Here is a 24159-nt window from a genome sequence, read left to right on the forward strand (position 1 = left end):
CGGAATATAAATTAGTAAAAAGAAGTAATTTGAAAAATTTGATTCAAGTTGATTCTAACATAAAAAAACCTTTTTGCGAAGAAGTAATTTAAAAGTATATTAATCTGATTAACGAATAAGATGTTTGATGCGCGTGACAATTATTTAATCGATTCGATAATTTTTATGTTACAGAAAATATCAACGCGGGAAGAAGCATCAGCTTCGCATCGAGGGAACACGAGTGTCGCATCGAGCTGATAATCCGAAAGGACAGCCTGAGAGGAGGAGGAGGCCTGGGAGAGGCATCGGGCACCAGCGGAACAACTTTGCGGTAAATATTATTTATTTGTGTAAAAGCAACTTTTTTCCTGTTTATTCTTGAATCGCTTTATTTCGCAATAATTTAGAAATAATAATTAGAAAGAAAGTGGTAATTTAAAGTTTTATAAAGATCATTATTGTAAAGATTATTTCAGGAAAATAATTATTTAAATAAATATCTAATTGAATGATAAATAAAAGGTTTGATGCCATAGGAATTATGTTTTAAAACATTAGGTTTTTTGAACATCGCATCATCTTAATGTGAATTTTATGTTTTTATATTACAGATTCAACGTAGCTACGTGGCAGATATAATTCCGCTGTTGCGCATCGGGGTTGGTGAGTAATAAATTAACATATTTTTTGAGGTAACGGATGTGTGGCAACCTACAAAATATATGCCGCGAAACATGTATACCACATAAATGTATACCTTAAATGTATACCACATATCTAGACAAACGTATGCAATTTGATAATAACATAAGTTTATAGCAATCCATACATATCTGTTGCCTTAAAATGAATAAGTTAAAACAGATTAGGATAAGTTTAATCTTGGATGTCTTTTTATATTATTATATTTATATATTGATTAATTTAGGGTGTGTATACGAGAATGTAGATACTCGTATGCACACACTGTGTATAAAAACAGAATTTTTCGGAAAATTGAGAATACCATGAGGACAAAATATTATTTATTGATAATTATATTAATTGATGATGTTATAATTTGGTTAATATTTAAAATCAAATAACATAATTTTTAATTATATGTATATGTACATAATATAATATTTTTTACAAATATAAAAAATAAATAAAACAAAGTAGAAAACAAATAAAAGTTTAACAATTAAAATCTTTTTAATTTAATGCTCTTATTTAAGTTTACTCATGATATTAATATCTCGGGATCAACAAATAGAAAGAATAAAATATTTATATTGTTTCATATATGCAATAAAAAAAATAAAAACATAAAATAAAAAAAAATTAAAGTAAACAATATTGTAGCAGGTGATCATAATATTGAAAAATATTTATTACAAATATTGTATTATAAAAGTGTAATTTTGTATTATTCCTTTTCTCTTTCCTATTATATCCTATTAAATATTTATCCAAGATTAAACTTTATATAAGTTGGTGCAAGGAAGCAATACATATATATATGTATACATATACATATACATATATACATATATCATGTAACATTTCATATAATTTATTGATCTTGCTTTTTCATATAAAAGACATGCTTTCAGTTATTAGTTATTATTAACTTTTTTGATGCATTGACTTTAGCCTAATCTGTTATAGCTTATTCATATGTAGTGATCGATAACTGGATTTTATATCAGTTAAAGTAGTAAAGTAACGTGAGATCCGATATCTATTTTATTATGAAATAAAAGGTTTTTTTAAATAATTATTTTATGTATAATAGAATCAATCAGTTTTATTTCGCTAAAAATGATTTTGAAACAATATATTATCTAAATATGAAAAGTAATCTTAATAATTTGCAAAGTACAAAGTGATTATTATTATCAATTCTATCGTGTGTATGGGATTTTTATTATCCTTTTCGGATCTTACGTCATGCATCTGAATTTCTCATCTTTGCATGTTTCTTGATGAGATTCAGCAATATTAAGTCGTTCGAATCGATGAAAATACGTATATTATGGGCTTTAGATTTTATCAAATGGCGGATTTGTTTATTTTCAAATTAGTTTTATTGTTTATATTATAAAGATTATATTTAAAATTTAATATTATAAATTTTATGAATCGCGATCCAATCTCTTTAAATCAAAACGCTGTCGACATAGAGATTTTTTTGCAAATTCAGATTTGTTTCTAATCGGATATGTATTTTAATTACTGGATATATTTTAATACGAATAAATAACGCGTGTAAACAATAAATGCGCAATTAATTTGTATACAATAAAGTTATTATTATTACTGTTAATTGGTTAATTCCATATTTAATTGAGTGAATTAATGTGATGGCCTCTTCGAGACGCGTTCGTGTTTCGCGCATCGTACAAAAGCGTAAAATCTTACGCTTATTGCCGGCAACAGGAGTATTTCTCCTTGTTGTCGATTTTTGACTGTATAAAACCAGGATATGGCCAGGTTCTACAAAAGGTGAGTCTATTCTGGTCAGAAAAAAGAAGACGAAGAGGATTTTAAAAGGTAGGTTGGTGTGCACAACACCAATCAAAGTATAAAAAATACTTATATAAAGGTAAGCCTATAAGGTTTTCTTACGTGCGATTGCACGTAATCAGAGACGGAAAGATGCCGTCTCGAATTAAAAATCCCTAGCTCACGTAATTTAAACTTACAATAAAACTCCCAAACGGTCCTGATTTAATATACCAAATTCGCGCACGATTTCGGGTAATCGCGGTAACTAATACTAGATAAGGTATACTAAATAAAGCTACGAGTAGGTAGGAATACGGATAAAAATTAAGTAAAAATCGGGTAGGTAGGTAAGAATTAAATAAAAATCTAGTAGGTAGGGATATAGAGGTGTGGTGCCATGGAATGAATAAGTAAGCATACATGTAGGTAGGGATATGGGTAGGTAGGAATCGGGGGGAAGGGGGTGATTTAATAATGAAAAAAAATTTTTAATTTTTTTTATAATTTAAAAAAATTTTAATTTATTTTTGTATAAAGATATACCCAATAATAAAAGCTTAAAAATACACTGCTCAAAAAAATTAGATCACTTTTTGTCTGCAGTAAATTTTTGCCGATTTTTAAACTGTAATTACTCAGTGAATAATTAACGTAAAAACAAGTTTAAAAAAGGATTTTACAGGGAAAACTCTCTATTATAAGGTGCTTTTGTTCAATCACTCAGGTTCATACTCAAAGGCGTGGTCAATTTTAAATAAGGACATATTTGAGATATCCAAGATCTGAAATTTACAGTCTTCCACCGCCTATCAAAAAAAATTCACGAACATAATCATTAATTCCATCTCAAAGTACGGACTTTGCCTTTTTAAATGATAAACAAACTTTGTTCTACACCGATTATTTAGCGAGATATCGCAATTTAAAATAACGCCTGTTTTTTTATGATTTTAGCACGATACCGCCTGCATTTGCGTAACCTGAGTGAAAATTAAACAAAAGCACCTTAGAGTAGAGAGTTTGCCTTGTAAAACCTTTTTTTAAACTTATTTTTTACGTTAATTATTCACTGAGTAATTACAGTTTAAAAATGGGCAATTTACTAACAAAAAGTGAAAAGACCCTAATTTTCTTTAGCAGCGTTTTATGTACAAAACGATATATTCTGTCTGCGAAAGTTGTATAAAATTAATTGCATAAAATTGTATAAGTATAATCTACTTTAATTGTCTATATCTAATTTGTGTAAACTGGATTACACGAAATCGAAACGCGTATAACACGAACCATCTTAAATTAAAACGCGAATTGAATACTTTCTCTTCTTATTTTATATCCTTTCCTTTGTAAGCTTCGTAATTTTATGTTGATAATTAATAATAAATATCGCATAATTAGATGTCACTTACTACGTTTACGCGAGCGTTACTTCTGTAGTAACTTATGATATATCACTCGTTTACGCGGAGTAAATTATCGTAAGTTACTAACAAAATCCCGTTTACGCGAAGGAATTATCGTAAGTTACTACAGAAGTAACGCTCGCGTAAAGGTAGTAACTCTCACTTATCAATACATATAAGTTAAGTTATATTTCTATAATTAATTGAACAATATGTTAATATATACACGCATTTCGAACGTTTTCGTGTAATCCGGAATTAATGAGATATCTTGAATGTACGCAATTTAATTGTATATCTTTTATCATATACTATGTAATTTTGTATTATGTAATTTTTTTTTGTAATTGTATTAGATTTTGCGCTAAACTAATAAACTGTATAAAAAAGTAGAAAATATAAAAAAAAACTTATATCCAAAGAAAAAAGGACCGCTGATTGGAATCGGCGGGGGTGGTGGAGGGCCTCTACAAGTTGGCCCATTTTTATCGGACAGAATTTTAGCTGAAATTAAAAGTGTAACTTAATTTTATTTAAAAAATCTAGGCCGAGTTTTTAGCCAAAGTACATTCAATTGCAACAATGTCCGGTAAAAACGGGTCCTCTTTTATAAGTATAAAGTTTATAAAATGCACATTAATATTAATACAATTAATAAATAATATTAATAAGTTGGTAATATAAAATAAGAAGAGAGATGCCCCCGGAAAAAAGGGAGGCGTCTCACATTATTTTCAGCCTTTGGATTATTATTTGTCGAAGAAATAAGAGAAAGGGGAAGTCCAAACTCAAGGAGAAGAAAATAAAAAAATGTACTTTACATTCCAGAAGAGATCTTTATCTAGTAATAAAGTACTACTGGGATAGGAGATACAAAATCGAAAAAGAAATTATGAAAAAAGATTAAGAAGAATATATTGACAAGATAACAGAAGGAGTGACATAATAATGATAGAACAAAGATCAAAGAGAAATGGAAATCGGACAGGAATAAGAAGAAATTTGTCGAAGAAGAATTAAGGAAAACAGAGCACAACAGCGAAGGAAGAACGAACAAATAAAGTACTAACAACATCAATAATGCGAAATAAATGAATTTGAATCCTTTTTTATATTTATATGATATAAAACATATAACATATAACATTTTACATATGCAGTGTTATATTGAAATAAAGCAGCGAACGAGACACAGATAGCAATAATAGTCTATTTATACTATAATCTCGCAATGGTGCTAAGAAAAATTAACACATATTAACACATTAGAAGATTCCATACTTTGGATATTTTATTAAAATATACATTTCGTCCAGAATACAAAAGGAAAAATTATATACATTTGTTTCCTGAAGGGCTTGCGCAGTAAATGATGATAGTAACAAATAATATTAGTTGATAATAATAATAATACATCCGCAATAATATAATAGTACGCATAATCTCGCATAATTACAAATTACGAAAGAGGCAATCATTTATAACTTATAAATTATAAATGATGATATATTAAGTTATATTATATATTAATTTATAATTTGCAAATTCGCATTTAGAATTACTAGAATATAGAGAAACAATAGGACTGCTAAATAAATCTTAGTTCACGAAAACGAGCACAATAAGTTTCTCGTCACCTTCTTCGTCATAACTATTTTCCTCGTATTCTTCATTCTAAATGGACTCACTTATTCGTATAAGTAGAAAAAGAAGTAAGTTTCTCCAAGAACCAACGGGATACTTTGATGTCGATGAGATCGACATTAGAGAAGAAAATGGTCTACAATTTACTGCGAAATCACTTATTATTTTCTATTTTTCTTATGGTACTCAACCCTTTACCGATATCTCTCATTGTATCGATTGCAAAGTTTCAACATAGATATGTACATTTGACAAAGTTGTGTCATATCCGTGAACAGATGCAACGCCTTCTTTTAGCTGACTCTTAAAAGAGTTTGTAGAACCAGCAGGATGGATCGATAAAGAGTTAAAAGCGATTCGAGTTTACCTGATAATTCAGAATAAAATAAACTGCGGATTCTCTTAATATATTTTAATTTACGCATCCTTGCCGATCCGCAAACTCCATCAATAGTTACATCTTGCGAACAAGATTATCTTTGCCACGTAGTATGCAATAGTAGATATTTCTTTGTACGTATTCTGTGTGAATCCTAAATATTGTCACTTTCAATTTCTTTCTTTATCTCTCACTTTACTCTCTTAATCTCTCTCAGTTCTTTTTAAATTTTCAATGAATAACAGAGTAATCCTTCCGTGAAATAACGTAATAATAATTTTTATTAAACAGAAATTTGTTCTAAATATATCAGCTATTAAATTACAATAATATAATTCGTAAAGTACGTATATATGTACAAGAAATATTCTGATAACATATTTAATTTTCGATGTTAAACACCTAACGAAATTGATATGTATGTAAAATATGATTTATTTTTAAAGAAAGGAATTAACATGATGATGGATAATTAAAACATTGCAAGTTATGCAATAATTTAAGGTACCTTGAACATAATTATACAAATAAAAAATTTTTTTGGATAAAAGATATTTAATTTTTCAGGATACTTTTTTGGCTGATTTTTACTTAAACCATGTTTTCTTATTATTCTGTCATTGTTTAATGTAGTCTAATGTAGACTAATGTAGTCATCGTAGTATAAATTGACAGTTGTAACATATATATGTGTATGTGTGTGCATCTATTTAGATATAGTTTTAGGAAAGGAGGATAAAATTTACACATTATTGCCAAAAATATTATGAATATACTTTTGCAGTATAATTAACGTCAACCACAAGGCACTTTCAAGGCCTTTATTGCTATATCGACAAGATAACGATTGAAGAAAGCAGTGAGAAAATTAGAAGAAAGATATATAATCTCTTCTAATAAGATTATTCATGTGTTGAATGTCCATGAATAGCGAAGAAAAATTTGATATAAAAAGAAAATTTTTTTTAAATGTAAAGGTAAAGCTTTATTATTCTTAACACATTCATTGATATAATTGAAGAATATATTAAGAAATATAAAATCTCACTGAATCTTCTCTGTATCTGCGTCAATTTTCTGAATTGCCTTGATGTTAATCACGATCTTAAATACCGAAAATAGTTTCTCTTCTCAGTTATCAGAATTATACTTATATATTTGTAGCGTAGTTACACACTCTATTAAAAAATTAGTGATTTCACTTTAGCATATATTATGTCGCTCATAGAATATTGAGGCATTGGATGCATCTGATACCGTGAAGTAAACTATTAAATACAAGAGTTCTCGTTGTGTACATGTAAAATTAAGGCAACAGATATAGACAGCGCTTAGAGGTGTCCGTTTTATGCATGTGATAACGTTAGCTCAACGCTAACAACTGTATCCATTATCCTACTTGAGTCGTAATAGCTACGTTTCCCGTTATAGCAATGCTCAGTACTCAGACCGCGTTTCAGACGTTGAAAACGGATGATACTTATACGCATAACTCAAACAAGGTATGGAGACGCTTTCCAAAAAAGAATTGACAAAATGGATATGTGCCATGTGTATAAACATATATACATACATATATCCATTTTATTATACATATATATATTGATTTCAATAATATTGTGTATAAAAGTAAACGTAAAATTATGCTCCAATTCTCGAGAATCAAAAAGTGAGACTTTCGGTGCCCTTACCACATAATTTCCATCTACGATATGTTTCATCACAGTTTTGTGCATAATACAAATATAATAATGCAATAATAATTATACAAAACAATGATCCATGCATTAGATATTTTTACAACAGCGTCATATGTTGAACTAAATGAAAGCTTCGTGAGATAAATAAGAAAGTAGTGCTATATCTTACTAAAAGCAGTTTAGTAAGGTATAGTCATGTTTCGTGAAGTTCTCAAACAAAAGAGTCAGTTCGAAACATTTTAAGCTTACATAAACCCGTCGAATGAACTCTTTCCTTATAAATAAATGTGCGCTAAATTAAAGCTAATGTACACGATTTTAATTGTCATTGTTAAATCAACGTGCCGATCGCTTTCTGATCTGCACGCGAAACGATATTATTACGCTGTTATATTTTAATCTCTAATAAATTATTTACATCTTACTAACGCACTCGGTGATATTAACTCTTAACAAGCAAGATCTTACGCATTGGTCTTATCGCACAGGTTGCATAGTAATAAAGTTTTGCCAATTGCGTTACGACAGCTCCGAACGAAAGTGTTACAATCTCAAAGAATAAAACATTATTAATTTCATTTATTCAATTATTAATTATTTTGGTAAATAACGTATATTTTCGTAAATATACCAACGAGAAATTAAAAAAAAAAAAAAATATATATTAATTTTGCTTTTATATATATCTTATCTCTTTATTCTTGAAAATTTGATATTTAATTAAAGATATATCTCAATAGCAATATTATCTTTTTATTGTCCTTATACTCTTTATAAATTATAACAATTTTCATTTAACACTTGCGTTCAGAATTATACATATGTACAAACTCTATACTTCTCCTCTAGGACAGCAAGGCCCAATAATACATTTTAAAATACTAGATTTCCAGCATTGTGTGTGTCTAGCTGATGTCTGCCTCTACGAATGAGCGAATTTTATACATATATGCACTTCTCGCTTGCAATACTAAATCCTATTATCCAATAGATATAACTGATAACTGATATGGAATTAATTGACTGTGCAATTTGTTACGATACTTGTTATAAAGTGAAATTGAAAACTTTCTAATGCGAATTGATTCCCTATGTCATATATTGCTACGTTCATAACTTCGAGATTCTTTCATGTTGATACTACACATGTTTTGTGTTTTAATAAAAAAATCTGTACAGTATGAACATTCTATAACTATATAATCATAAAATTTTGGAAGATTTTCTTCCAAAAATACTTGTGCATGCTTTACCTTATATTTATATCGTAATTAACATAATAAAACTAACTTCGATGAATTAAACAAAATTAGTGATTTTACTTGAAAAGATGTGAAAATTGATAAGAACTTTGATAAATGTATATGATGTGTGCATAAGTAAACGTAGAAAACAGATTGATCAAAATATTCACTAGAGATCCCCGTAAACTGAATTATTTAACCAGATAATAAACATTTAAAGGCCAATATACTAATTTTCTAAAAATTGTTACTCATGTTTAAAAAAGGACATGTATCGTGAGATATGCAAGATATGCAAAGTTCATAATTGCAAGGCCATTGATATTCGTATATAAGTATTATACGTGAAACGATTTCACACATTAACGTTTTCTATTAGACTCGCACTGGATTTTTCTAAGACCTGCTGGATTTTCCTATTTTTTGCTGTTTTGTAAGTATAGAAAATAAATAATTTCCTGTTTCTTTTATTAAACAATTTGTAAAACGTCGTTTATTATGGGAATCCAAGATTGCCGAAATATGTACTATCGAAATAGAGAAACGATCGTACTAAAACTGCAATAATCGTACCATATTACTCGACAGCGAAGCCACAAGTTTCTTCAACCGCCTGCGTAAGCTTGTCAAGCATCTTTTGATAAGTCGGATAACTTTGCGGTATGTCTATTCTATTAAAACAGGTATGTGCTTTTGGTAGATTTTCGCTCGGAGCATCAACGGCGTGAATCGTGAAGAGCCGTGGACCCGCCGCTCCTGTCGATCCTACGCAATCAAACGTAATACGCGATTATTATTTGCATGCTGTATTTTTAACGCAATATGTTTAAATATAAAATGAGCATTTACCTTGCAAAGCTTTGAACCCTTGTAACGGAACTCTGGAGCTACCGGTAACAAACTGAAGCAATCTCGCTCTCATTTCTTCACCGTACGATTCTACTATCTGCCAAAACCATTGTACAACCGGCGAATCGGGTGTGCAATGCTTAAGCCGAGTATGCATCTTCCAATCGTTTATGTCAATAGTGCCCAAACCGCCAATAACTAACTCCAATTCGCGTTCATCAAACGGTCTTAGTAACAGGGGAGGTATCAATTCGTGAAATCCTTTCTGTAACGCTAAGAACTGTTGCTCGATACCGCGCATAAATCGATAGTTTACGTATAAGCGAACGTATTCTCTCTTGTTTTCTTCCGTCACCGGAATGTCTTTACCGCCTGGCTTTAGCTCGTGATTCTTCAATACGCCGAAACTACTGTGCTCTACGGAAAATGTAGCATCCAACACGCCGTCTATGCTATTTTCCCTAATAACGTAAAATATAGTAAATTAAAAATTTTTTGAAATTATCTTTAGAAAAAATAACATACGAATCAAATATTGATTATAAAGTTTCCCTAACAAGAACATGTCACTTACAGCATCCATGTGAGGCTCCTGTGCAGTTCTGGATCGACTCCTTCTATATCGCTCAAAGTTATAGCTTTATTAAGCAGCATTTTATAGAACGGAGTCGTGAAACCACCGTCAATGTGATGACCATGAAAAACGGCGATGCCTATAATCCTTCCGGCAAAATGAAAATACGATAAATGTTCTGGATTTATGCCTGAATCTGGATTAATTTGAAGCGTATAATTATCGTCTCTCGAATACTGAAAGAGTCCGTATTGCGGGTTTAGCATCTCATGAGACAATAAATATAACCATTCGCGTGCCACACCGCCGTAATCAAGGCCTTCCTCGCCGCGGAATTTGACCATGAGCCTCTTGCGCATATCTTTCGGACGCATTTTCATTATCAATCTGTACGATTCCTGTAAGAACGATGTATATTGCTTATATTGCTTACAGGTTCTCGTGTAAAACAAATTCTTATTCTTAATTCTTTGTGATAATGATACATACGAAATATTTTAGACCAAAAAAGCTACGTGGATTTAAAATTTGCTTACTTCGAATATTTCATTTCTCGACACCTCCAACCTACAATGTCCACTCTGAGGCTGAAGAGCATTCAATTCCGCTCGAAGGCATTTCAATTTTGCTACTAAATCACGTTTGTATTTCGGAAGAAGTTCATTGTCCATGAGCTCCTTCGGTAATTCCGACACTGTTTGAGCATTTTGGGATGGAGTGCTTTCCACTGAAATGCAAAAAAAAAAAAAACGCTTGTTAACCCGATCACACTACCCACATATACCCACGGAATAAAGAATCTCGATTTTTACGATAATGCGCCCTAATGAACAAGACTCTTCCGAAATGAAATGGCATTTCACCCAAGTGACAAAACAACCGAGACTGATTAACAGTCAGGCTGTGTTGCATAGATAGACTCGCTCGCAGATAAGATAAAATTGCGAGGCATACACAAATGATCTTTTGTTTTGTTTTTGTGTGAAAATGAGTAGATTATGCGATCCATATTGTGTGAATATTATCAAATGTGTAAGATACCCGCGAGTCAAAGACATAAAGCGCTTCAATTATTCTGCATTGTAGAATATATTTTCTCTTCTCTTTTCTAACAAAAATACGTTTTAAAAAAATTTCACTCACTTGTTGGAGAATTGTTGTTACTTCCATTTTCATTTCTCGTTGGCTGCTGCGGCGTGGTAGGCTGAACCATCGATGAATTCGTTGTATCGGCCTCAGCGGTCTCGCTCGTCACCGAATTGTTTGCATTATTCGCGGTTTGATTGTTCGTGTTATTATTTTGCCTTCTACTATCAGCAGAATAATAATTTTATATTCTTGCGTAATCGCATTTACGTATCTTTCGACTTGCTATACTTACTTCAGCAGATTGCTTATTATTTGACTGGATAGCCTGGGATCGGTAAACTGCGTTGTCCTGTTATTGTGATCTACAAAGTATACCCGTCCACTTTGGGTCTGCCTCATTTCCCATCCGCTGGGAAGAGGACCAAGCTCGTTCGTCAATTCGTTAGCTTGCAAGTCGCGTGGAATCCTCGGGTCGTGCCAAGTAGAAGATCCAGTTGGTACATGATAGAAATATACTTGGCCTTGCTGGGTTTTCCTCATTTCTACACAAACAGTCGAATCTTTTTGCTATATTTCTACATCTTTTTCCCTAAAAAATTGTATCTAAAAATGATTTCAATCGTACCGTAACCACGAGGTAGATCCGTCGGTTGCGGCGGATCGGTTCGTCTGTCGCTACTCGACATAACGCTATTTCTGTTTCTGTTACTGCGATTAGGCCTTCGAATTTGACCCCCATTGTTAAGGCCACGTTCTACCCTTCCGTTCGCACTTTGATTGCCGTTTTGTTCATCGGTTCCTCTAAAGACGCGCCGCTCCCTCAAAGACGATGCCGGCGTTGTCGCGTTTCTTACATTGTGCTGATTCTGTTGCTGATTGCGATTCTGTTGTTGTTGCTGCTGCGTCGGTGTATTTCTCGAAGTATTTTGCGTCGAATTATCTCGACTAGGTGTTTGACTCGGCGTGCCATCCCCGCCAGTCCATTCAGGCGACGTATGTCTCGCAGGACTCCCCTCATTTCTTACGTTCGGAGAACTCGCGCTACTGCTGGGAGACGTAGGCTCCGACGACGACAACGGCGGTGGTTCCGGTGTCGTCGGTATAATAGCAGTGTTAGGCCTATCAATGACATTACTCGAATAAATTTACGTCATACATATCATGTCATATACGCGCTTTGGCATGATGAATAGATGTCAAATATTACCGAGCATTCGGACGGATCCATTGCGTGCTCTTCGTGTGATGATTTACATAGTAAAGTCGACCACTTTCCGTTCTCCTTTCTTCCCAACCATCCGGTAAATCATTCGGACAACTCAGATCTCCGAGCACGTCGACCACGGCGTTATGACCGACTGTATTACTCACAGCACCGTTATGGCCATCGCGCGACATCAGAGATACAACAATTTGCCCTTTCACAACATCCGTGTCATCGGAATGAGCTTTACATAGATCCAAACGTTGATCTAAAAGTATATCGCAAACCAATCTTTATAAACTGCAATGTGTAAGATAATTTCTGATATCAAAAAATATATATGTTTCTTATAAGTAACAAAAAGATTAGATTACTTTGAAGCTCTGAAAACTAAACGTTTTCTTAAATTTTTTATAATACAATTTACAAATAATAGCGATTTCGATTATTTTTGCTTCACTAAATCGCAATTTTGAAAATTAATCCATAATAACTGGTTTCGTTAAAATTTTATTTTTATAAATTCACCAGATTATTTCCCTAAATGTACCAAACAACAAAATCAAATAAATAATACAATATGCCAATTTCATTGTAACTGAAATTCTTTATTTTTTCTAAAATAAGGAAATATTTATCATTCAATTTTTTACCCGCCAGTGGCAACTATTTAAAAATTTGATAACTTTGTCGATACTTGATGAAATTTCAAAATTAACCCAATATAACTAGAAATATGATACTTTACGGAAATACATGTAAAGAAATAAATTTATTTTTACCTATATTAAAGTATATATAGACTATCCTTTTTAATTCAGGTTTTAATTAAATTTCAATTTCTTGCGAGGTATGACTGTATCATAGGCGCGAAATACTATTTCACGTATCTTTTTTTTTACTAGATAAAAATAAAATCTAATCTAATAATCTAATATAAAATAAACACAAATACATACATCCTGTATCCTTAAGTCTTTGGATAGTATTCGATAATATGCGTACACATCCTAGAAACCCTCCGTTCTGTTTCTTATGGAATTTTCTATAATTCCATACAGATATGGTGATTCCATCGTTCTTTCCGATATATCTGTATGAACAGGTAATGGTTATTTTCTTTCGTATGCACTTACACTAAATCTCTCTATACTCAACCTAAGAAAATGCTCACAGGTCATAGTGTTGATTCCATTTAGGATCAAGAGTAGCTTTGCAGGTATCTGTACTGTGACACTGTCCAGAACCCTCGACAGTTATTTTAGCAAAGGGATCGGGTAAGCCTAAAAAGTAATCGTTCTTAAATCGCATTCATTTATATTTCTACGTGCTCTTTGTGGAAAAAGTACTCACGAAATAAGTCCTTCCTAGCGAGATTGCGGGCGCATAAAACTAAAACGTATATGATCATTAGCCAATATATATTTTCGCGCGCAAACTAATGTCATGAATCATGACAAAAGATTTCTAGCCCTACTATTTTTTTCTATCATACACGCGATTTAATAACGACACATCTATACATCTAATTTATTGAAGTAATCAAATACTATTTCTAAGTTCCACATTAATATCTAATCAGATAGATTTTATAAAATAATCCGATGACAGATTTATAATCTGATAATCTATAACTTCTACAGTATTTTTTGCTGATAGCCACATTTCGTATTTTATTACACATTTACATTCTCTCAACTATTATTACGATTATTATAATTGTATCATATGATTATCTCTGCTATTATAGCGAAATTGATTCAAACTTAAAGACGAATGATGTAATAACTCATGTTAAATGTCGTTAACGATGATCGAATAGTCTTTCTAAAGAACAACCGGATATTAATAATAAAACTAGTCAAAAGGATGATATAAGGCTAAAAATGAGGCCTTGTTAAAGACGTTGCGAATGAATGACACATCAAATGGTCTTCACGACCGTTCAGAATTAACGTTTTCATCGGTCTCCCGGAGAGTACTCGCGGTGGGGCCTCGAGTTAGCTTCGGCGCCGAGGAAACTGGCGCAACCAGACGATGAAAATAAGCACGACGGAAGTCGTGTTCTTCACCTAGGGCATGCGGAACTCCCGGGGGACCAAGCAGACGTGGTTTGACGTTTACGCGTCGTTTATCGTAGCCCCCTCCCCCGCGGGAAAGAACGGCGCGTGCGAGGGCATATTAAATAACGCTAAACATAAACAGGCCCAACGTGCGTGGGCAGGTGCCCTCGTCGTGCGTGCGAACCGCGGTTTGTATATCCGGGCTTCGACTTTCACGCTCGACGGGACGCACGACGCCCGAGGAAGAGACGGCCGCAGCACTCACTCGTTAGACGGATCTTCATGGCTCCGTTCCTCCTACTACCGCCCGGATTCGACATCCTGCACGCACATTTAACGCTCCGCACCGCGCATCGGCGCCGTAATTGGCAAATAAAGCGAGGGCTCTCCCCTGCTAAGAGAACGCGCGACGGCGATGGTGTTCGCTGATCGCCCGCACCACGCACACATACATGTACAGTACATACAAACGCTCGTGCGAACGGTCTCTCGTCGAACGCACTATCGACTTCAAGCCGTCGGTCGATTCTCGGAGCGGACTCCTGCACGCAATCTCGAAGGCTCTCGTAACGATCGGCGCAATGTAATTTTAATTACTTTACGTCATAGACATAAGTGATCGGAATGGAAAATGAATTTTTAAACCGGAAAGGTGAAATTAAATGGAGGAGAAAAGGAGAGGAAAATGTTTATAGCGAATTTAAATGACTACGGCCTGTTACGGCCATTCTAGTTGCTTTGTCTCGATGTATCGAACGAAGCGCGATTGGCATCGTGCCTGTAAGTTGAGTTGCTCTTGCGGAACACGCGCATTGGGAACGTTTAGCTGCCGGCATTCGAGAATAAAACTAGATATTCACTAGAAATTGAAAATGAAAGAACAATATATGTATTTCATCTTTTTAAATATTCTAAATTCCCTTGCTTTGTGTTGACAAAATTAAATATATTTACTTATTTGATATTTAATAAAAAACAATAGAGTATATAAGGATCTAAAGGTGACTTTAATTAACTAAACTCCGATTAATTTAATCAATGATTAATTTTAACCAAGGAGTAATTAATCACTGATTAATTTTATAAGAATTATTACAAAATTTTTCTGGTTACATAATAGTTCATTATATTGCTTGATAATTTAATCACCAATTAAGTTAATTGGAATGATCGGAAATTTGACCAGAGTCGCCCTAAGGAATGATTAACTTTATCGATTAATTCAACGCCAGAACTGCTTAAAGTAATATTTCAATCTATATAATTCGTCGTCTCAAATTTAAATTTTTTTTATGTATCAAGCAATAACAAAAAAATTTTATTCATGTTAACAAAATTCTGCAGATATTACTTGACAAGTTAATCGTCGATTAAATTAATCGAAATTTGGTTAAAGTTATCTTGAGGCTGCTTCTCCGAAAACAGTACAGACTTAAACGAAAATTGCATCACATAAAACTTCCGATATTTTATTATGTAACATCGCGTTTGATTTGTACAACGCGATAACGAGTGAGCCACTTGTAAATATTTTCACATTTTTTAATAAGCACGCTGAAAGAAAAAAAGAAGCATCAAGGGGATGCGTCCTCAATCTTTTTCTTCATAATTTTCCTTTATTGTTGAAAGTCTTAGCGTAAAAACGTACAAATCAAAGATAAATATTTCGTGAATATTTGTGAAAAGACGGCGGACACAACAAACTTATTTCAGCGCCGAGATACAATCAAATGACGTCGTCTATAAAAACGTCATGATGTTATCGTTCCTTTTCTTCTTGTTCTCGTTACTTGTCAAATCTCAGAATAGCATGACTTAAATTACGAGTGCGATATCAGTACATATAATTAATGATTATGATACCAACTGGCCTGCTTCTACGAAGGGACTGCCGCTTAAATAGTAACGTATTACACACACATATATTATACAAGTATGTATCATTGTCATGTGATCCCTGCACGTTTTGTACTATCATCGATTATAAATCGTCGCAAAGTCACATTTACATTCAAAAGCTTTATTTAAACAGAAATTTTTTTTATTTATAAGAGAAGAGTGTCTTGCGAATATATTTTATCTTTATTCAATTTCTAAAGGTTTTTATAATCAGAATTTTGAAAAGTTAAGCAAGTTAGAGAAACGTAAGATCTCGATGAAACAGACACTTCGCGTCGAAGTGCAAGACAAATGGCACAAGTCGCGAAGCCTCGTAACTCGTGCTTCGCATGATTCAAAGAAATCGGCGGAACTTTGCGACGCCGTATGTGTGATTCGCGTTTCGCGACTACACTTGGCTACCCGGCTGAAAAGAAAGTTTCCTTCGGGGAAACTCTTTGGCAGTATCCAATCTCTTACAGATTAGAAAAGTTTTCCGTCGATTGCGGAATGTGATTAACACCGATTGCCGGCCGCGCAGTCCCTCGTTGTACTTAAAAGCGATTCAGATCTCAGTTCTCCCCCCGAAAAGTGAGGAACGCGTCCACAAGGAAAACGATGCCCTCGATAATACTGAGAGACCCTTTGGCCAAGCCGGTATCGCGGAACGACGACTTGTGTCCGTACTTCTGGAAGTAGTCGATGTTGAGCGCGCCCGCGGCGATGAACAGGGCGCATCCAATGAGCGCGAAGAAGAGATCCTAAAAGATAAAAGATTGCATTTACAATTAGTGAAAATCCATATTATGATGTCCTGTTAATTATACTCCTACTAATGTATTTTAATTTCTACATTATTGCATTAATTATGTAATTTTTATTATGCACACGTACACATAAATTAAGAAACACATCAAATTGTAATTAATTGAAATGCAGCTTCTTTAATTTTTTGTAATTCTTTTATATCTCTTCACCTTTGTTTCTCGCGATCTCGCATTTTCTAAGCGTTTGTATTCCATTTATATATATCTTTATATCGCAATGTCTGTCTGGCGAGAAATGTATCTTGCAACATCTGCTAAAACATACCACACGGCGGTTCACCGGTGTTCCCATCACGCTGCCGATAAACAAGCCGATCAGAATAATCAGGTATCCCCCAAAGGTTCCCATGGTTATCATCGCGGTATGTTGATCTCCTGCATTGAAGGAGTTGTAGTGCAATCCGATGAGGATGCATACCAAGAGCTGTAATCAGAAATATATACATTTAATGAATGAAAATTTCTCTTACGATTAGTCTACGCTCTAATTTTCTTTTTCTTTTCTTCGAGAACAAAGGTTCATTGGAAGTAAAACACTTCATTGTATTATATTTCCCTCAATAATCTCTCGCTTTTACCATTCATGTAGAAACTATAGCAGTTTTTTTTTTGTTACAAAAGTGAAGGTACGGATATCGCTCACAAAACTGGGTCAATCTGGAGAGAGTCGACCCTCGTTCGATTCCATCATAAATAACATATTGTCCACTACTGTCTCAGTTGGCAACTTTTTATTTCTAGACAACAGATTCTAAATATGATCGTTCGGTATAATCCGTCGAATCATTAACATAGTCATAAGCATAAGAGTATCTACTTCGAAGTGTGTCGTTATCTATGACGAGCAGAAGAACCCCATGATCAACGGCAAATCTCAAAACTGTTTTAGCCAAAAAATTTTTAAAAATTCGTGGAATGTCTGTATAATCATGTAAAAATAATGTATATATATAAATACGTATCTATAAATTTAGATTTTGATTTAGTAAGAAAATTTTTTATTTCTATGATATATAATATTTTTTAAGATTATAAAATAATATATAATAATTATGCACAAGGAATTAGATAATAATATAGATTATCTCTTTAACTATAATTGGCAATGGGGCAGCTGAAAATAGGAAAATGTAAGCGAGGAATGTAGAAAAATTTATGAGCGTTTTATTTCGCAATTACATAATTTTCATTTCAAAATCCGTGGCGTCAACATTAAAATTGCACTGGTCGGCCTTGATGCGATGAACACATTTGCCTGACACCGAATACATCTCAAAGAATCCCGGGCTTGGTCACCCACGTGTGCGTCGATAAGCATGCGATACTACAGCCAGAGCTGTGTGTCACTAATTGTAAGGAGTGCCATTATATGGTACGGTACATACCAGCAATATAAATATGTACTGTACGCGTGTGTCAAAAAAGCAGCGCAATAAATATTCTATATGTTTCGATCAGTATTAATTCAATGCATGCATATTTGTACTGGAATTTTTTATTTCATGCAAAACAAGCATTATCATTATCTTTTGTATTAATTCAACGTAATGTTGTGTACTAATAATGTTTATTAATTAATTTTAAATATACTTTCGCTCACAAATTAATGCAAATACAATGTTACACGGTTCGTCAGCAAGTAAACTAAAATATTTTCAATCTTTTAGCTAAAAAATAATTGCGAAATAACATTATATCGTTAAGATGATTTTATCAAGAAACTAAACGAAAGAAAGGAGCTAAAATTGTATTTAGGAAACATCAGGCGTAGTTAAAATATTGCCGGTACAATGTTATGAGTCAGCGTTAATTGGAAAACAAAGCTAAATAAATGTGTTCAGCAAGATAAATTAGCAGGACAGCTGTTTTTAAAAACCTGGCTATTCTGATTAATAACGCTCTTTATCAATTGACGCGTTTTTTACTATTTGTATACTTTTAATATTATATTAACTTCAATTTGATAAAATATACGATTATTTTAAAGAGCAGTTATCGAAAATTAGCATCGAGTTATGATTTTCTACCGCTTACAAATGCAACTGAAGTGCTTGAACAAAAAGTTTCTCACGTAAGTCCCGAAGAATCCTAACGGAAGCCTCTCGTACCGATCGACTTCCGGGCGAAGCAAACCGTAATAAGAAGAGAGAGAGAACGCTCTTGTGCGGTAATCAGCGCCGCTTATGTCACTCTCCATTCTCGCCGCCTTACGAATCGCGAAAGATATGCAGCGCGGAATGTCGCGCAACCAACAATTCCCCGGTTTCGAGACGAGCTTTGATTTTCTCAAAAGCGCGATTCAAATCGCGAGCAACGCAAGAAATTGAATCAATCGATCGGAGGAAACAGCGCAGTAACGTTAAAAATAAATTCGAGGGCATGGTGGAGCTCTCAAAGGAGTATGAGGCGACCTCGAGGATAGTGTTTCTCTTACGGCTGGAAATACGTGTGCAAGAAACGCTGATAGGTTTATGTAGCTCGAAGTCGAACCTTGCACTTTCTCGAAGAACCTAAGTTTTCTGCGCAATTTCGAATGCTAAGAATAAAACAGCTCTTTAAAGCAATCTATTCTTCTAATTTGCAAATGATACTTGTACGCTTTTCCAGTTATGTTAATTAATGTTTTGTAATATGACATCATGACGATTGAATTTATACACTAAAAGAAACCTGATTTACCACGTTCATAATTTCTTTTCTCGCTTACGATACTGCACAGTATCTATTGGAATAACTACGTAATAGAATTTAGGTATGCTCTAATTTATCACTCGTATATATATATATTGATGTGTGATTTGCACTTCTTCAGAAAGATAAAATGATGCTACGCTTTTAAAGCATTTTGAAGTTGAAACTTGATCCGATGTTATAGTGATAAATAATTAAAGATATATAATAATTACTTATATTTGTTAATATACTTACAAGCTCAAGGAATTTTATGATCGACAGCCTCGTAATGGTAGCCATTTCGTCTGATCTATAAGTAGGAGAGAAATAGCATAAATTAGTTAATTTTGTGTGTACAAATCATTAAAATAAATAATAATGCTCTTTCGCTGGTCACAAAAACGTCGCGTTTAGATTTATAAAATTACGATTTATGCATTACGATTACGTGTATCATTGATGGACAAGAATGCACTGTATAAATGCAAATACAATGACTATAACTACAGAATGTAAGTCGTATGAAAGCGTAATGAACAGTAAAGAGGAAAAAGAAATGGAGGCACGACAATCGATATAATAGTACAGTCGTATAAACGAAACCGCAAATGGATGGTGTTAAAGTGATACAAGTCTCTTTTTATCGAGGAAGACATTAAACATATAGTAAAATAGTAATGCTGTTCGATAAAATATACGACTAATGCACACGTCTGGTAAACTTCCGTAAAACGCAATTATATTTTACGACTGTGCATATATAAATATATATGTACATAGCAAAAAATGAAAAGGACTATAAATTCTTTTATTTTATATAAAATTGGCAAACTACTGTGCAGTTCGCACCAAATTCTTTTTCTCTTATATCTGTTGCGGAATTAAACACGCAGCGTTTGCTTTATCTCATTTCATCGTGAAAAATCCCATTTATTATGCGTATTATCTAAATGAAGATTCTTCTTGTAATTAACAATATCAAAAATTATAACATAATACATTTATATATTTTATCAGAAGACGGAAGACACGAACCATTACAATATATTGTGTGCGCGTATATAGTCTACGACACTCTACGATGACATGACGTGACCATAGTGACCTTATAATATATCATCGTGAAATTTATTGCTATTTTAATGATAGGAGTCTAAATTTAACTCCTTAATAATTTCCGCAGGTTCTTAACTTGTGTTGACATTTTTATGTATTTTACTTGCCTTCTCATACAGAAATTATTCGTAGCAAAATTCGATGCTGTTCCTTTGCATGACAAACATTTTATGTACGCTTTAATATTGTATTAAACATATATACATATTTAAATATATGGTACGTAATTATAAAAATTATAGTATCAATAATATGACTTGTTGAACATACAAAGCTATCGCATTGAAAGTAGCACGAAATCGAACCGAAACTTAATAAACAACCAACTCTCATATATTATTTTTAGACATATCGGATAACTCTTGAGACAGAGACTTACTCACAGAGTCCGAAACTCTGTAAGCTTTTCTCAGAAGGAAAAAATATAAATATAAATCGTGATATAATTACATTTTAAATCGTAATTAAAAACTTTTAATTAATAACATGGTAATAAATTCTTTAAAATTAATAATGCGGCAACAAGTATCAGGAGATATTGCTTTGCGGCATCATGTCAGTTGCCGTAGGCAAATATTGTGCATGCTTAATTGCACTAATACAATCTTTACGTCATTTTTCATTGGATGACTTGAGCGGGTCGGCACGCATGATGACCATGACGTACCCCAAGATGGGTAGAATGCAACAAAACTAGAAATAGCGCGATGTGTGTCCTGCATGCTCACATCGTCATTGAGTAAGAAGTACTTGTTAGTCAGTTATGTCGAGCGTCGAATTGAATTGCTTAATCGCAGCTGCTTGAATCATCGAAATGAAATTGATATAGCGATGTTTCAGTGAATCATTTTTACATTAATCATGTTAGGCGAAAATGTTATCTCACAAGTTGGAATAAATAGACATGAAAGATATGCCGGGATACCTACATATACATATACATGTATGCACATATTTCATACAATTTTATTTATTATCTTATTAATTTTGTATAGAAAGGTCATAAATAATTAAATGCGCCCGTGAGATTTGTAAGCATTAAGAAGCATGGACTTGTGGACAGTCAAAATAAAAATATAAATCATTTAGATTGTTTATCGTCTGCAATAATTACGTTGAAAACCTAATATGGGTAACAAGATCTCATTATTACTCGAAATAACCTGTGATTTTGAACGAGTACGTGACATAAATTAAACGTTGAGAGATAAATCGCGGTCACACATAACGTATGAGAGGGGGAATGCATTTTTTACACCGAAAAGGAAGACACTTTCACACGATGCCCGCCACTGCCTTGACTTCGTTTTTATAATTTCTTTCGGACTCTTTCCCTTTCGAGGCTATGCTCTTTCGAAAATTGCATCGAAACCAAGATATATATATAAATTATTAAAGATATTATAAATGATTAAAGAAAACTTGCAAAAATATAATAAAAACAAATAGTGAGATCACTGGATTTCAATTTATTTGTATATATATTATCGTAATAATTTTAAGTAAATATCTTATACCTTTTATATTTCTAACCTTTTATATTTCTATTTTATATCGCTAATAATTATTTTGTGACAAATGATCACATTGCAAACTTAAGAAACAAAATTATATACATATAATGCTCCGAAACTTTTAAATCTACATTTTGATGATACGCAATATGAGACGCTATCCTAAGATAAAAATACGTCATTTTGTATGACATTACTCGCGTTATTTGATAAAAATAGTTGATACGTTTTATTCAAGCGAAATATTATGTCTCTCTTTCAACAATATACATATATAATTTGGTATAAATTATATTTGTATTTAAGATTCTCTCTTTAAAATATTTTTAGAAATAACAATTAAACATTTAGTTCTATAATCGGTCATATATCTTCTATCTTTCTGTAAAATTTGTTATGATTTTCGTATACGTTTGTAAACAGCGGAGTAACGTCTCGCATCTTATTCTAATATCTTACTCCAACCGGTCAAGGCTAGTCGGCCCACAAACCAGCACACAAAAGAACAGCACGAACAAAGAGCTTGGAGCGGGCGTTGGAAGCGTCTTAAACCAGCGTCCATATTAGCGTTGTTATAAAATTTCCGATTTGCAAGAAACGTGAAAAAAGACTTTCAACTCCATTCATTCAAGGTATAATCGGGCGTATTCAGCGTCGTAGAGTGTACTACGTACTTACGTGTTCACGCTTTCGATTCACCGGACGGTCGTAGCTGCTCGCGAGACGAGGGTTCAACGACGACTGATGCTGAAGACCAACCACGCATTGTGGAGGCGCGTCAGCTAGCCTCGATTTTTACGATCGACGGAAACATGCCGACTTTTACATCACAGCGTTCACGCATCGAACGAACACAGACGCTACGGTTCAGTGGCGCTCATTTTAGCCGTGAATCCGCTTGACGGATGTTGTCATAAGTTTACGTTTTGTTATGAATTTTAATGTAGAATGAAATTATAGTACGGTTAGAGCAAAACGACAAAGTCGCGCGAGTGAAAGCATAAAGACTTAACTTATACACAGGTCGAAAAAATTGCAACGCGTCCTTTAGAAACATGTAACTTTTGGTTGAAGTTTAATTAATTTTAGTTAATGTTTGCATGGAAAAAAGGATATAAGCAGTATTAATAAAGAGACAGATAAAAATTTCTTTAATAAAATTTCAAGAAGATTAAATATACGGAAATTTAAAGCATTATTTTTTTATTATAGAAAAATTCTACTATATTAAGTTATACTTAAAAATGCTCCAATAATCATAACAAAAGTGTATTTGTAACATTTTTTAGGATTCTTATTTTGATAATTACAATGCATTTTAATGTAAAATTTACTCTATCAGTTACGAAAATTCTAATGTTCTCAAGTATTTCTCTAATTAATTTAATCACGTTACCTTATATTTAATTAAAATGTTATAATTTGTGATTATTATATATATACACGAACTTGTTCATTAATTTAAAGATAGTAACTTTTAAATTAGCCATTTATTTCATCTCGTCGCAGACACAACAAAATTATTTAATA

At 33.0% G+C, this 24159-nt stretch overlaps 3 protein-coding genes across 6 annotated transcripts in view; 1 reads left to right on the forward strand and 2 right to left on the reverse strand.

The window, feature by feature from the left end:
* LOC143898127 (uncharacterized) overlaps positions 1-24159 on the forward strand; it is an 85961-nt gene that overhangs the window by 1316 nt on the left and 60486 nt on the right. The window contains exons 2-3 of the mRNA XM_077407351.1: positions 175-313; positions 594-645. The gene's annotated coding sequence lies outside the window, so the exon portion shown is untranslated. The remainder of the gene's footprint in view (positions 1-174; positions 314-593; positions 646-24159) is intronic.
* Positions 4968-15101, reverse strand: Smurf (SMAD specific E3 ubiquitin protein ligase). Of its 2 annotated transcripts, none has more exons than XM_077407080.1 (12): positions 14887-15101; positions 13912-13950; positions 13733-13841; positions 13518-13651; positions 12562-12826; positions 11980-12473; positions 11647-11896; positions 11409-11572; positions 10802-10992; positions 10266-10663; positions 9692-10152; positions 4968-9607 (listed from the first exon to the last, which is right to left on the reverse strand). In XM_077407080.1, the coding sequence occupies exons 1-12, from the start codon at positions 14939-14941 to the stop codon at positions 9420-9422; spliced, it is 2748 nt and encodes a 915-aa protein (XP_077263206.1). In that variant the 5' UTR covers positions 14942-15101; the 3' UTR covers positions 4968-9419. The 2 variants fall into 2 exon arrangements, with proteins under 2 accessions (XP_077263206.1, XP_077263205.1); XM_077407079.1 differs by having other exon boundaries at positions 11409-11575; positions 14887-15100.
* LOC143898061 (protein snakeskin) lies at positions 16216-23466 on the reverse strand. Of its 3 annotated transcripts, none has more exons than XM_077407132.1 (4): positions 23462-23466; positions 20255-20309; positions 17592-17750; positions 16216-17260 (listed from the first exon to the last, which is right to left on the reverse strand). In XM_077407132.1, exons 2-4 carry the CDS (start codon positions 20297-20299, stop codon positions 17072-17074), a joined length of 393 nt encoding a protein of 130 aa, XP_077263258.1. In that variant the 5' UTR covers positions 20300-20309; positions 23462-23466; the 3' UTR covers positions 16216-17071. The 3 variants fall into 3 exon arrangements, with proteins under 3 accessions (XP_077263258.1, XP_077263256.1, XP_077263257.1); XM_077407130.1 differs by lacking the exon at positions 23462-23466 and adding an exon at positions 23308-23454; XM_077407131.1 differs by lacking the exon at positions 23462-23466 and adding an exon at positions 23304-23420.

This window comes from Temnothorax americanus, unplaced genomic scaffold, assembly GCF_048541705.1.
Source record: "Temnothorax americanus isolate GAGA-0224 unplaced genomic scaffold, ASM4854170v1 Scaffold22, whole genome shotgun sequence".
Taxonomy (NCBI): Eukaryota; Metazoa; Arthropoda; class Insecta; order Hymenoptera; family Formicidae; genus Temnothorax; species Temnothorax americanus.